Source organism: Dromiciops gliroides, chromosome 1 (genome assembly GCF_019393635.1).
Source record: "Dromiciops gliroides isolate mDroGli1 chromosome 1, mDroGli1.pri, whole genome shotgun sequence".
NCBI classification, from domain to species: Eukaryota; Metazoa; Chordata; class Mammalia; order Microbiotheria; family Microbiotheriidae; genus Dromiciops; species Dromiciops gliroides.
Genome location: NC_057861.1, coordinates 428132451 through 428146974, shown reverse-complemented (window position 1 = coordinate 428146974; position 14524 = coordinate 428132451). Strand labels below are relative to the sequence as shown.

At 36.9% G+C, this 14524-nt stretch overlaps 1 protein-coding gene across 1 annotated transcript in view; it reads left to right on the top strand.

Annotated features, from left to right (window-relative positions):
* CMYA5 (cardiomyopathy associated 5) overlaps positions 1–14524 on the top strand; it is a 127833-nt gene that overhangs the window by 104667 nt on the left and 8642 nt on the right. The window contains exons 10-11 of the mRNA XM_044004239.1: positions 7488–7621; positions 11335–11434. Coding sequence (XP_043860174.1) covers positions 7488–7621; positions 11335–11434 — 234 coding nt within the window. The remainder of the gene's footprint in view (positions 1–7487; positions 7622–11334; positions 11435–14524) is intronic.

The following is a 14524-nucleotide window of genomic DNA, read 5'->3' as shown; positions in this document are numbered from 1 at the left end:
TTTGGAGATCCTCTTCCATCACGAGTTCCCTGGAACTCTTCTGTGCCATTGCATTAGTGAGAAGAATATAGTCCATCACAGTAGATCAAAACTCAATGTTGATGTTACTGTGTACAATGTTCTTCTAGTTCTGCTCATCTCACTCATCATCAGCCCACGCAAGACCCTCCAGATTTCTCTGAACTCTTCCTGCTCATCGTTTCTTATAGCACAATAGTATTCCATTGTATTCATATACCACAACTTGTCCAGCCATTCCCCAATTGATGGGCATCCCCTCAACTTCCAATTCTTTGCCACCACGTAAAGAGCAGCTATAAATATTTTTGTACATGTGGGTCCCTTTCCCCCTTCCATGATCTCTTTGGGAAAAAGACCCCAAAGTGGTATTGCTGGGTCAAAGGGTATGCACAACTTTATAGCCCTTTGGGCATAATTCCAAATTGCTCTCCAGAATGGTTGGATCAGTTCACAGCTCCACCAACAATGGATTAGTATTCCAATTTTCCCACAGCTTCTCCAACATTTATTATTTTCCTTTTTTGTCATTTTAGCCAATCTGATAGGTGTCAGGTGGTACCTCAGAGTTGTTTTTATTTGCATCTCTCTAATCATTAGAGATTTAGAGCATTTTTTCATATGGGAATAGATAGCTTTGGTTTCTTCATCAGAAAACTGCCTGTTCATATCCTTTGACCATTTCTCAATTGGGGAATGACTTGGGTTCTTATAAATTTAATTTAGTTCCCTATATATTTTAGAGATGAGGCCTTTATCAGGAGTACTGGCCTCAAAAATAGTTTCCCAGCTTTCTGCCTCCCTTCTAATTTTGGATGCATTGCTTCTGTTTGTACAAAAAATTTTTAATTTAATGCAATCAAAATCATCCACTTTGCATTTTATAATATACTCTATCTCTTGTTTGGTCAAAAACTTTTCCTTTCCAAAGATCTGATAGGTAGACTATTCCTTTCTCTGTACCTATGGTATCACCTCATGTCTAAATCGTGTATCCATTTTGACCTTATTTTAGTATAAGGTGTAAGATGTTGGGCTATCCCCAAAAGATTTTACAGCTATTTTGTTTTTGACTGGCTGACTGATTGTGGGTGGTGCCAACAGGAATGCCAGAGATAGCCAACTGGGCTTTTAAAAAGCAATTCTACTTAGCCGTACAGTAAAAGGGGTCTCAGTTCCATATTATGAGTTTATGGAAGAAAGAACCCTGACTTCCTCAGGATGGGTGCTGCCCTTGGCCTTGTATGGATAAAAAAGTGGTTAAGGGAACTTTTAAAAATGGCTTTTGCATCTTGGTGGAAACTTGTACCTGCCCTGACTGTCTTCAGGGTACACCCAAGTTCTTGTTTCCTTTTTTTCCCCTTCAAAACAAAAATCTCAAAGTTCCAAAAGGACTTTAAGGCTTGACAGAAGAACACTTCCAAAGTAATATCTCCCCTTAGATCACACAAGGTCATGCTTCTGGGCCTACAATAAGAGCTTTAAGACCAGTAGGCATTCACCAGACAGCTAGGCGGTACAGTGGATAGAGTGCCAACCCTGGAGTCAGGAAGACCTGAGTTCAAATCAAGCCTCAGACACTTATTAGCTATGTGACCCTGGGCAAGTCACTTAAACCTGTTTGCTTCAGTTTCCTCATCTGTAAAATGAGCTAGAGAAGGAAATGGCAAACCACTCCAGTATCTTTGCCAAGAAAACCCCAAATAGGCTCATGAAGAGTCTTACATGACTGAAAAACAAACTGAACAACAGCAAATGGTTAGAAAGTTCCTCATTTTGTTGAGCTGAAATCTGCCTTCCTATAGCTTCTATATATCGGTTTTACTTCGGCCCTCTGAAGGGACAGAGAATAAGTGCACTTACTTTGTGGGGGTGGGGCAATGAGGGTTAAGTGACTTATCCAGGGTCACACAGCTAGTAAGTGTCAAGTGTCTGAGGCTGGATTTGAACTCAGGTCCTTCTGAATCTAGGGCAGATGCTTTATCCACTGCTCCACCTAGCTGCCCCCGCATTTACTTTTAAACAAAGGAAGCAGCATGGTACAATAACTAGAGAGAAGGCCTTGTAGTTAAGGAAGAGCTGTTTGATCAAGCAGGTCTCTAAGATTCTAAATTGCAGAGAAGGTGTTCCATTGGCCAAGGGTCTCTTCTTATACCAATGAGGAGAGAGTTTCCCCATACAAATAAAATCACAGACACATTCCCTCCAAAAAAACCCTCTTAAATGAAAAAATTTGTTTTATTTATTCCTTGGTTTTGTGGTTATATCACTGATGATGCCCCATTAGGTCTGCAACTTTGAATCCTAATGGTAAAGTGAGCAAAGAGAGTTCTCTGTCAGCTGGGTTCAGGTGAGAGTACCACAAGTTGGGTGGGTGGGTGGAGATTCTGCTTTCTTTTTAAATCCCAGTGTGAGGAAGAGTGCAGTGCCTCAAATTCAAATGTGGCCATCTGGAATGCTGGTCCCACATGTTTGGAGTTCTCATTCAGTTTTTTAAAAAAAGCAATGACTGTTGATGGGAAGACTTTGATTGACATCAAAGCACATTTTTTCTGAGTCAAAAACCATGGAAACCAACCTTTGTTTCTGAGTCTAACTCGTTCTGTTCTGTGTACCCGAGAAGATGTTGGATGTGTAAACAAAACAACATGTTGGGTTGTAACCCAACATGTTGAATGCCTTCCATTTTCATGCCTGGTGCTTTGATATCAGAGACTAAATAGAAGCCTTGAAGATACTTGTAAAGTCCGAGTGACTTCCATATTTCATCCTTTTTCATGTTTCAGCAGCATGTTATCCCTTTCTTTAAAAACAAAAACTTGGGTGCAAACCTTATTTTTTTTTTTAGATAACGAATTAGCATGAAACATTTGGCTGTTTTGATAGAATTTCTCCTCTTCACTGAACTCATAAGAATTCATTAAGTTAAGAAAGTCTTGTCCCTTACTTAGTATGAATGAGGAGGCAGTGTGGAGTTGGGCAGAGAGTAATGAACTTTGGGGCAGGAAAACCTGAGTCTGAGTACTTCCTTTGTTACATACTGGCTCTATGATTGTGAGCAAATCACAACCTCTTAGGTCTTGGGAAACTCTCTAAAGACTATATGTGGCAGAGCAGATATCTTTATCTGCACTGGGAGTTTCCTTATTGAAGTTTCCTAAACCAATGAAATTATGAGTTTGACTAAAATAATGAGAAAGAGTTGGGCATGGTGATGAATACCATGGTGATGGATTTCTGTTCTTGGGGAGGCTGGAGTTGGTAAATTGCTTGAGCTGGGGAATTCTGAGCTCTACCAGAGCTAAAGCCAATTGGGTGTCTGCAATTAAGTCCAGGTCCAATATGGTGAACCCTGGACAGCAGTAATGCCACCCAAGGAAGGGCAAACCTACCCAGGTAGGAAACAGAAACAAAGCTTCTGTGTGGATCAACAATGGGATGAGGTGGGTGAGTAACCACTGCATTTCCAGTTGGGCAAGATAAGGAGATCCATTCTAAAAAAAACTGAGGGACAGGATTTACTCTACTTACCCTCCTGACATCCCCTTAGTCCTCATGCTGTGGCATGGCAGAAAGGAGATTGTATTCTTGTTCCAAATACAGTCATACTTTAGTTCTCATCAGTGGATGTTGGATGAGTCTTTTTCCAATGAGCATCTAAGGTCCAGTATGAAGAACTCTGTTTTTGGAGGGTCTGCCCACAGCCCAAGTTATTCTTGATTTAGCCTGCCTCTATGTCTCTGTCCCTATGTGGTCAGCTATAGGAAGTATTGGTCCTAAGATCTAATTCTTGGGGGTTTTGAATGCATAAATCTAACTCTGCAGTAGAGTCCTTCTGATAATACGCATCTTCTTTGACCTTGAACATGTCACAACCTTTCCGAGCCCATTCATCTGTGAAATGAGGATAATAATCCTTTTACTACCTATTCTACTGTGTTATGGTGAGCATCAATGCATATCACACACTATGCATGTAGAGATGCACTTGAAACTTCAAGGCACTAAAATATGTGTTTCTAGTGCCCTGCTTCATTATTATTGTCATAATTTTTATGATTGGGAATTAATTATTGTTTTATTATTAAGTAAATGGTCAACAAGCCAAAAGCCAAGAAGATTCATGGAAACAGGTTTTCAGAAAGAATATTGTTTAAGGCAAATTTGCTCCTTGCAGCAAAGGAGAAGTTTCACAACCAAGCAGATAATACAAATCTGCTAATCTAGTCATTACATATAAAGAGAATTGGGAATAGAAGATTCCTAAAAAAGAGGGGGGGAATATCCAAAAGTTCAGGTCAGGCACAATGACTTTTCTAAGCAAAGGGGAACTAGCTATCGGTAACTGTTATTACTGTTTCTACTCACTAGGTTGAATCACCATGTATTTTATAGTAGTTTTAACTCTATAAGCCTGTTTAAAACCTATAAGCTTATTAAAAATATAACCCTCTGAATAATATTCAATAATAATATTTAGCCATTTGAATTCAAGAATATATAGGGATATGCTTTTTTCATTATTTAGTTGAAATATAATTAATGGCTGTTGAATCTGTGGCTCAGTTTCATTGATCCTTTCTTGGTGTATCTAAAGATAGAGTGCTCTTCTGGTCATGAGACAGGGCCTAAAATAGCAACCAATAAAATCTGAGACATTTATCCTGACCTTTCCAAACACAGGGCACTTAACATCAACCACTCAAATAGATCCTGGCTTCTGTCGCCCCTCATTCTCAGTTACACATGATAACCTTTTGGTCTTCTAAGTTACTGGTCATTACACTCCTTTAATCACATACTCTTATCAATTAAAAATTTTAAAATATGTACATCTAAGATAGGTATACTTATAAATCACACAATGTATAACGCTACTAACAGCTATATACATTATAAAACTTAGACAAAGCTAGAAATTTTAAAAGGACAACCTATTGATGAAATGATATTTGATCTGAGAGACAATAGAGAGTCACTGGAGTTTATTGAGTAGCAGAATGACACTGTCAGACTTGCACTTTAGGAAAATCAATTTGGTACCTGTGTGGAGAATAGATTGGAATTGAGGAAGAATTGAAATAGGGTGAACCATCAGGAAACTATTACTCTAGTCCATATGAGAGGTGATGAGTGCTTGAACTGAGGGTCTGTGTGACTATAGAGAAAATGACAGATGTGAGTCATGTTGTGAAGGTAGAATAATCAACAATACTTGTTAACTGATTGGATGTGGGAGGGAAAGAGTGAGGAGCCCAGGATGATTTGCAAGATGACACAAAAGATTTTGATCTAGGTTGCTAGAAGGACAGTGGTTCCTTCAACAGGAATAGGGAAGTTTGGAAAAGTTCTGGGGAGAGGGGAAACATAACTCTTCCGTGAAGCTCCCTGTCACATTGAGAAATGAAAAATGAAAAGCCCACCAAGGGGCATCTTCTGCAGAAACAAGCTGATCTTGGGGGGCAGAGTGTATGTACACTGGGAGTTGGCAAATTTTGTCATTACTGCTGCTGGTGCCAGTGCCTGGTGGTGGTGAGGTTAGAATTTCCCTAAGGGACCTCTGCCCCTGAACAGAAGGGGAGAATATGGGGACTTGCACAGCTATGAGAGAGCAGTGATGGGGAGGGTAGATGGAGATACTGATGAACACAATGGATGAAGGGAGGGTAGGGTTGTATGGGAGGCAAGCTCCATGACTGACTGTTAATTGGGATGATTGAATTTGACCTGTTTGCTTATCCTTTGGGGTTATTTTAAGGTCCATTGGTGGGGTCAGGGCTCTAACTTTAGAGACCACTATTCTAAGGTGTGCTCTCACATTGATTTTTCTACTTTCCTCTAAATATTTACTTAAAGTTCTTATGGGGGGAGGAGCAGCTAGGTGGTGCAGTGGATAAAGCACTGACCCTGGATTCAGGAGGATTTGAATTCAAATCCTGCCTCAGACACTTGACACTTATTAGTTGTGTGACCCTGGGCAAGTCACTTAACCCCCATTGTCCCGCAAAACAAACTAATTAATTAATTAAGTTCTATATAGAGCAGCAGTTCTTAACCTTTTAAAAAATATAATGGACCACTTTGGCAATCTGACAAAACCTGTGGATCCCTTGTTGGAATAAGATTTTTAAATGCATAAAATAAAATACATAAGATTACAAAGGAAACCAATTATAATGATATATAATTCTCAAAACATTTTTTAAGTTCACAGACTGTAAGTTAAGAACCCCTGCTATATTATAGCTTCTCTTTGGAGAAGCTGAGTAAAATGCACTTGTCCATCATTGTATAATTGGTCAAAACAAGGATTTCAAAGCAGCCCAAGAAAGTAGAAAACAGGAAGAGGGAAGAGCATATTATTATGGTGAGGTTTATGAAGCCATAATGAATCAATGAAAACTTGTTCCTGTTGATAGGATTGAGGGCTTCAAAGGTATTAACTAAGTTCATTAGCAAGTGGTCCCTTCTCTCCCTCTCTCATTCTTCTTATATTTAAACGACCAGATTAGCAGCTTTGTGTTATTTTCTTAGTTGCTAAACTTATCCTTTTCTGCTAGAGCAAATTTGCTTTAAACAATTATTCTTCCTGAAAATGTGTTTCCCTGAATCTTCTTGGCCTTTGGCATGATGACCATTTACTTAATTATGACCCATCTTGATTTTTTTCAAATTCAAGTTTATTAATTAAGTATATAGCATCCTCCTAGTCCAAAAGGACCCTCCAAGATCAAAGGAAATTAAAATCCTAGAGAAAATAAATTTATTCTTGGAAGGTTACCAGACTTCTAAATTAGTTTCTCTTATGAATCAAAAATACCCTTTCTGGTTCTCCTCAAAATGATGTCCTGGAAGACATCTTGAACAATGACATAAAGCCTTAGAAGAAGAAACAATTTTAAAGAAAAAAATAAATCCTAATGGACAAGTACTAATCATTATCCAGATTCTAGTGCTCTCTGGTGGGACAACAACGAAAAATCACCTTCTGAGATAAAGCACAGAGTAATGCCTTACTATTCTTACTTTAACCAATCAACCAGTGCCCTTATCTTTCAAGTGCACAAAACCCAGATGTCTAGCAATGCTCCCATTTGGAATTGGTATATTAATAAGGAATGAGTCTAACCATAATCCTTCTGCCTTAGAGATGGCTCAAAAATTATAGATTTAGAGCTCTAGGGACTTTGGAGTTCACAACTATGACTCCAAATGCACGGCTTTTCCCACTGTAGCATGAGGTTTTGTTACTGCTCAGTTGACTGATTTGAAAGCTCAGAAAGGAAAATGGATAGTGAAGGAGAACTGAGTGATAGATTGGTTTCATAGGAGAGAGATTAAAATGCCTCAATGGTGTCATAAAAAAGAACAAAAGGGGTACTTATGTCTACATAAATAAAATGTAATTAATGATTGAGTGTTGGATCTTATTGCTAAAATGTGTTTATTTGTCTTTACTTTATACTTAGATCTTACTCTGGAATTAAAGGATTTCAGCTAAAAGTTAACCTCCAGCCCAATGATAACTACTTTTTCTATGCAAAAGCTGTTAATGCTTTTGGGACAAGTGAGCAGAGTGAAGCTGCCCTCATTTCCACCAGAGGTAAAGTATCCCTTTCTGAAATTAACTAACTTTTCTTTAAAAAATAAAAATCTAAATGGATTTTCCCAAGGATCCCCATTTTTCCCATGTAGCTCTCTTGATTCACCATTAGAGGGCACTATAGGCTCCTATCTAAAAAGGCAATGACTATTCTTCCCCGGACCTACTATCCAAGGACAATCTCTGCTCTCAAAGGAAGAATGGTGCTCACCAATGGTTCTTTGGATTGTTCTGATATCTGATACTTGAAGCAGCATGGTCTGGTAGAAAGAGCACTAGATTAGAGGATTAGTTCTTGCTTTGTAATAAATGATGTGTGACCTTAGGATGGTAATTTCATCTCTAATAATTAAAAATCCCCTTTTTGGATTGTGGCATTGTTGTATTACTCCATAACAGACCCTATAAAAAAGCAAAAAGACTGCACAGGAATGTTAACACATGAAGTCATTCAGTGGTTCACATTAAGCCAGATCCAGATTTATTTCTCACATTATCTATGTCTCTTTTTTAATCAAAAAAGCATTTTATTATTTTTGTTACATGTAAAGATAGTTTTCAACATTTGTTTTTATAAGATTTTTAGTTCCAAATTTTTCTCCCTCCCTCCCTTCCCTCCCCCCTCCCCAAGACAGAAAGCAATCTGATATAAGTTATATATCTCGCATTATCTCTTAAACACTATTGGTACTCTTGACATGCAATCTTTCTCTAAAAGCCAATGAGTTGCCAGACTTCTGGAGTAATGGAATCACATCCAAATGAACATTTTCATCATAAATGAAATCAGAAGGCATGTCAGATAAATAGAAGGTTAGTTCACAGGTTCTCTTTAGAGAGGTGAATATAAAAGTTGATGGAGTTTTATAATGATGGTATGAGCAGTGCAAAAGCATGGCTATGAGCAATGTCAGGTGTGGCAAACAGAGAGGGTAAGTTTGGCTGAAGTGCAAAGTGCATGTAAGATAGAGCTGAAAAGAACAATTAGAACTGTTATTAAGGGCTTGAAAAACTAAGCACAGGAGTTTATATTTTATCCTAGAGATAAATAAATAGGGAGCCACTGGAGTTTATTGCATAGGAAAGTGACATGATCAGAGCTGTTCTGTATCCTCCCCACCTTTTTTTTTTTTCAGGGCAATGAGGGTTAAGTGATTTGCCCAGGGTCACACAGCTAGTAAGTGTCAAGTGTCTGAGTCCAGATTTGAACTCATGTCCTCCTGAATACAGGGCCAGTGCTTTATTCACTGCACCACCTAGTTACCCCCAAAATATTTTACAGTTTTCTTTCCAGAAGTTCTTGTTTGTTTTTCAGAATAATATTCTTATGTTCACTTACATATATGTATTCTGTTTACCCAATTTGTCCTATTTGCCATTTTTTGTCAACACCAAATAGTCTTTTTTTTTAAAAAATAATTTTTTTTTTATTGCAGAGCAATAAGGGTTAAGTGACTTGACAGGGGTCACACAGCTAGTAAATGTCAAGTGTCTGAGATTGAATTTGAATTCAGGTTCTCCTGAATCCAGGGCCAGTGCTTTATCCACTGTACCACCTAGCTGCCCTCTACAGCTGTTCTTAAAGAAAATCACTTTGACAGATGTGTGGAAAATGATTGTCCTGAGGAGGGACTTGAGGATGGGAGAACAATTAGAAGGTAATGGCTAGGGGGCATCTAGGTGGTGCAGTGGATAAAGCATTGGCTCTGGATTCAGAAGGACCTGAGTTCAAATCCAGCCTCAGACACTTGACACTTACTAGCGGTGTGACCTTGGGCAAGTCACTTAACCCTCATTGCCCTTCAAAAAAAAAAAAGAAAAGAAGAAGAAGGTAATGGCAATAATCTAGGAAAGAGGGAGGGGGTGTGCTGGAGCCAGCTCTAACCAGTTTGCACTGTATGAACATTGCCACCTCAGAATAAATTAGGCCTTTTTTATTGTTTTATTGATTGCCTCAATAAAGTGTTAATAATGCAGATTAAACTTTAAAATGTGGATTCAGCTTATTCCCTCCCTACCCACCCCCTCAGAGAATCTGGTTGTTAAACATTTAATAGCATACCTCTGTATTGTTCTATAAACATTTCTTACGCTCAGTATAACTACTGAAGAAGGCTCAGGAAATGAAATCTTTGCCAGACTGGAAGGCTGGTGAATGTAGGCTAATTATAGTAATAATAATGAACCTCATAGTGCCCATGGTGAGAGGTGATGGACAATACACTGGCCCAGAATTGAATAGGAGGAGGGAAATAAATTGTACCATATTTGGGGGACTATGCAGTATTTTCAATGATCCTCTGTTGTTTGCTGCCACAAATGCTCATCTTTTTAATACCAGTATTCCCTCAGTGATGCTCTGTGGCCACAAATCATGGAACACCATTATCTCAGAATAATAAAAATTGTAGGTGTCCTAAAAAGCAATGAAAAGACACATGGTAGATATAAGTAGATTGCCACATGTTTCCAACGATGATTTATCCATGAAAAGCAGAAAAAAATACATCATAAAGCATCTATATGACCAGAAAGGCTGCAACAAATCTCAATCAGTCCTTAATCTTAGAGCTTTCCCTTTGAGATTATACCCAATTTATTCTGTCTATATTGTGTTTGTACATAGCAATTTGTATGTCATCACTCATTAGACTGAACTCATGGAAAGCAGTGATTGTTTTTTTGCCTTTCTTTGTATCTCCAGTGGTTAGCACAGTGCCTAGAACATAATAGGCACTTAATAAATAAATGCCTGTTGACTGAGAAAAGAAGGTGGATGAATAAAGAATGAGGGATAACATGGACAAAACCTCCAGAGGATGGTTTCTAGCTCAAAGGGGAAAATATCTCTTTAGAGAAATTATGGGAAAACATATAAAAATCAAATAGCATTAGGAGACATGGAAGAATTGTTATCTGTAATGATGGAGATGATAGGTTATATCTAAGTAAATGAAATGCTTACATTAATAGCAGTTGCCCTATCATGGAGCATGAGTGGGAATCAAGGTAGTTCTATAAGTCCCACTTCTGGGAATATGCACTCAGTGGAGGTGACCAGATTTCAGCTCTATCCTAGTCCCATGCATGATCTGTGAGATGACCATTGTTCCACGTAGATTGTTTTTACTTTGAGTTGGCCAAATTATATTTTTTGGAGTTAGATTGGCTTACTATGTTTTCTAGAATGTCTGGTATATATACAATTAGTGAGATATGTTCTATATTATAGCAATAGCAGTATTGCCAAGTCATGGTCAGTAATTGTGATATGCAGAGTAGGCCATTAAGGAAATTTCCATCATCATAGACACTGGAGCTGTCCAATGTATGGGTGGCTTTTCTCATCCTAGAATTTTACTCTTCCTACTGCTCCAACCAGTCACCCCTGGAAGAGCTCTTTAGTTAATTTATTTATTATTCATTAATTCATTATTTTTGTGGGGCAATGACGGTTAAGTGACTTGCCCAGGGTCACACAGCTAGTAAGTGTCAAGTGTCTGAGGCCAGATTTGAACTCAGGTTTTCCTGAATCCTGGGCCGGTGCTTTATCCACTGTGCTGGAAGAGCTCTTTAGAAGCTATATCTCAATGTCTTCTTTCAGAGGAAGTAGAGAACTTCACTTACCCAGTCAATGGCCCTCAGATCAAAGTGATCCAGATCTTTCCCAACTGTGATAGTGTTGTATTCTTTTTTTTCTTAATTTGCAACAGGAACCAGATTTCTCCTATTGAGAGAGACTGCTCACCCTGCATTACAGATCTCTTCAGATGGGACAGTAATCCACTTTACTGAGAGGAGGAGGCTCACTGAGTAAGTAGAAACCTAAGCTGGGAAAGTTCGGATGCCTCAGCTGTGGGACCTATTGCATCTGTCAACTTAACACCAATTTTATTTTTATCTGAAGTGTCTGTGTAGAAAATCAAATACAGACACACACACATGCATAATACCAAGATCTTTATGCACACATCTATATCAACCAATAAATCAAAAACCAGTTATTAATAACCTACTATATGCTAGACATTGGGCTAATAGCTGGGGATACAAAGACTAGAGTGAAACAGTCCCTACTTTCAAGGAGCTTCTAGCATACTGGGAGAGACAACATGAATATATATATAAACAAATAAGTTAGATATACAAAATGAATTCAAGGTCCTTTGGGTTAGATAGTTAATGTTTATCTGTAAATATCTCTGTATATAAACATAAATCTACCTATGTGTTTAGCTATATAAAGTAGACCCAAACTACTTTATATTCATTTTGCTTATAGTATCTATATAAAAATTAATATAATATAGTTGGGGGTCTATACTATGTAGATACATACAGAAATATGCAACCCAGAAAAAAGTCTAAAATAAAAAGGTGGAATTCTTCACTTTGTTTTTCTTGCCTATTTTGGCAACACAGTTAAAATATGGAAATATGTTATATATGATTGCACATCTATAATTGAAATCATATTGCTTACCTTCTCAATAGGTGGGGAGGGGTTGGAGTGAGGGATAAAATTTGGAGCTAAACATTTTTTAAAAAGTTATAAAAAATAAGTTTAAAATAAAGCCTTTTTTACTTTTCCTTTCAATGAAGATAATAAAACTTTCCCTCTGTTTTTAAAGTATATGTTGTCCATGTAAAAATGAATAGAAAGTAATTTGGATTTATATAAAGGATCTATTATTATATAAATAATACATGTAGAGATTTGAATAGATTCTATAATCTATGTATATGTCTATATAAAGTAAACCCATATTATCCTGTATTCTTTTTATATAGACTATACATATGTAATTAATTGCATGAATGTGTACATACAGATTAATAAATATATAGTGAATGAATACATAGATATAGATAGGCAATAAATATATAGATAGCTAGCATATATACAAAACTACAAGGTAGTTTGAACCTGCTATATAGATTATATAATTTATGTATATGGATTGTATAATCTAGGTATATATCTATATAACATAGACTCAAACTATATTGTATTCATTTTATATGTATTATAAATATAAATTACATTAATATTATAAATAGAAAATGTAATAAATATTATATACTATCTATATAGAATTATACGGGATATTGTATATTTTAATGTTATATGTCATGATATAATTATATATAGATAATACATAAAACAAATACAAGGTAATAGTATATATTATATATATAAAAATAATACCTATATATACAAAATTAATACAAGGTAGTTTGGGTCTGCATTATAAACCTCTATATAAACCTCTCTCTCGCTCGCTCTCCTCCCACAAACATACACACACAGACACAAAATGAATATAAGATAGTTTGGATATATTATATAAAGATCTATACATATATAATATACATACATATGTATGTATATAATGTTAGTTTATGCACATACACAAACAACTTTCCACTTCAAATATAAAGGAAGAGTTTCACTGTCTTTAATGAAAGAAAAAGAACAGAATACCTTAAGACTTCTTTCTGGATTACATGCTTAACTAAGTTCTGTTATAAACTTCTTCAACAAATTTCTTTCTTTCTCTTAATTAATGAACTTGAAAATGAATGGGGAAAAATGAGCCCCCTATGGACATATTAAAATCCTTTTGATAGCCTCACCCAAGTTGCCCTGTCCCAAAAAAGAAACTTCACAGTTAGAAGTCCACAAGGTAAAGACTGTGGGGGATGAGGAGAAAAATTGTCATGTAATATATGCTCTTCTCCTGCACAGTGTTGCTGTGATAATCAATAAGATAATGCATTTGAAAACAGCAAAGCATTGAACTTTACAATTTTGTTATTGTCACCATCAAATCTAGACATTTACTAGGAACAGGTTATTATCATGGAACATTTTAATAGTGCTTTATTTATCACTGGTGGCAATATTTTATAGTAGCAGCACAAGAAGTTTATTTGCTAAAGTGTTGTTATTTAAGACAGACTTCTTTAATAAAGAGATGAGGTAGGGAATAATACAGGCATGCTTCATTGTTGGGAATAGCCAAACCTTGCTGTAAATTATAAAACCTGCTATCACACCATTTGCTCAGTCTCTCATCTATAACGTTGTTCCTACAGAACTGATGGCCCCTTGTAACATTGTTTCACCTAACATCATAGTTGTTGGCATTTTATTTGCCTTTAGAATCAGCTAATAATATTAGGGAAGGTATGTCCAAGAATAAAATGCCAGAAAAGATGATGCAGTTGTTGGCTTAGGAAATAACTGATGGTAATCAAGTAGCTGGGGGATTTCCAGATAGTATTTTGGTCATGACCATTTCTCTCTTATAGTACTACAAAGTGGAGGGACAAGATTGATCAAATTAACATTGTATTTATCAGTTCCCATATGTTACACTTGAAAAGGAAGAGAGGGCTGCACAAACATTAACATCACTGAAAGTAGCAAAGCTTCCTTGTTGCCTTAACTATTTTAAGAAGAAATCGAATGAGTCACTCAGTCACTGATAAAGAAGGAAGAAGTATCAGAGTTTGCTTCACACCAACCTTCCTGCCATAGAAGTAACTCAAGTAGTAGCTCTTCATGCAGCATCAAGGGAGGTCAGTGCTTTTATCCCTCAAGTGCGCTAATGATGCTCCCAAGAGTCCAGAGACTCAACCAAAAACTCTTCTGAAAACCAGACTCCATAATAGAATAAAGAAAGCCAGTTTTATTGTTATTCACACTTCACCTACTTATGAATACATAAGGCACATTGATACTTGACATTAAATCAGGTGCCCACATGTGGGTTTGGAGGCAGTGGGGCACATTACTAAGGAAGGCCACAGAATCTTTTTCTTTGGAGGAACCATCTGCTTCCTGGAAAGTACACAGGGTGACTTCCACCCCTATGATTCTGAAAGAGAACTTATACT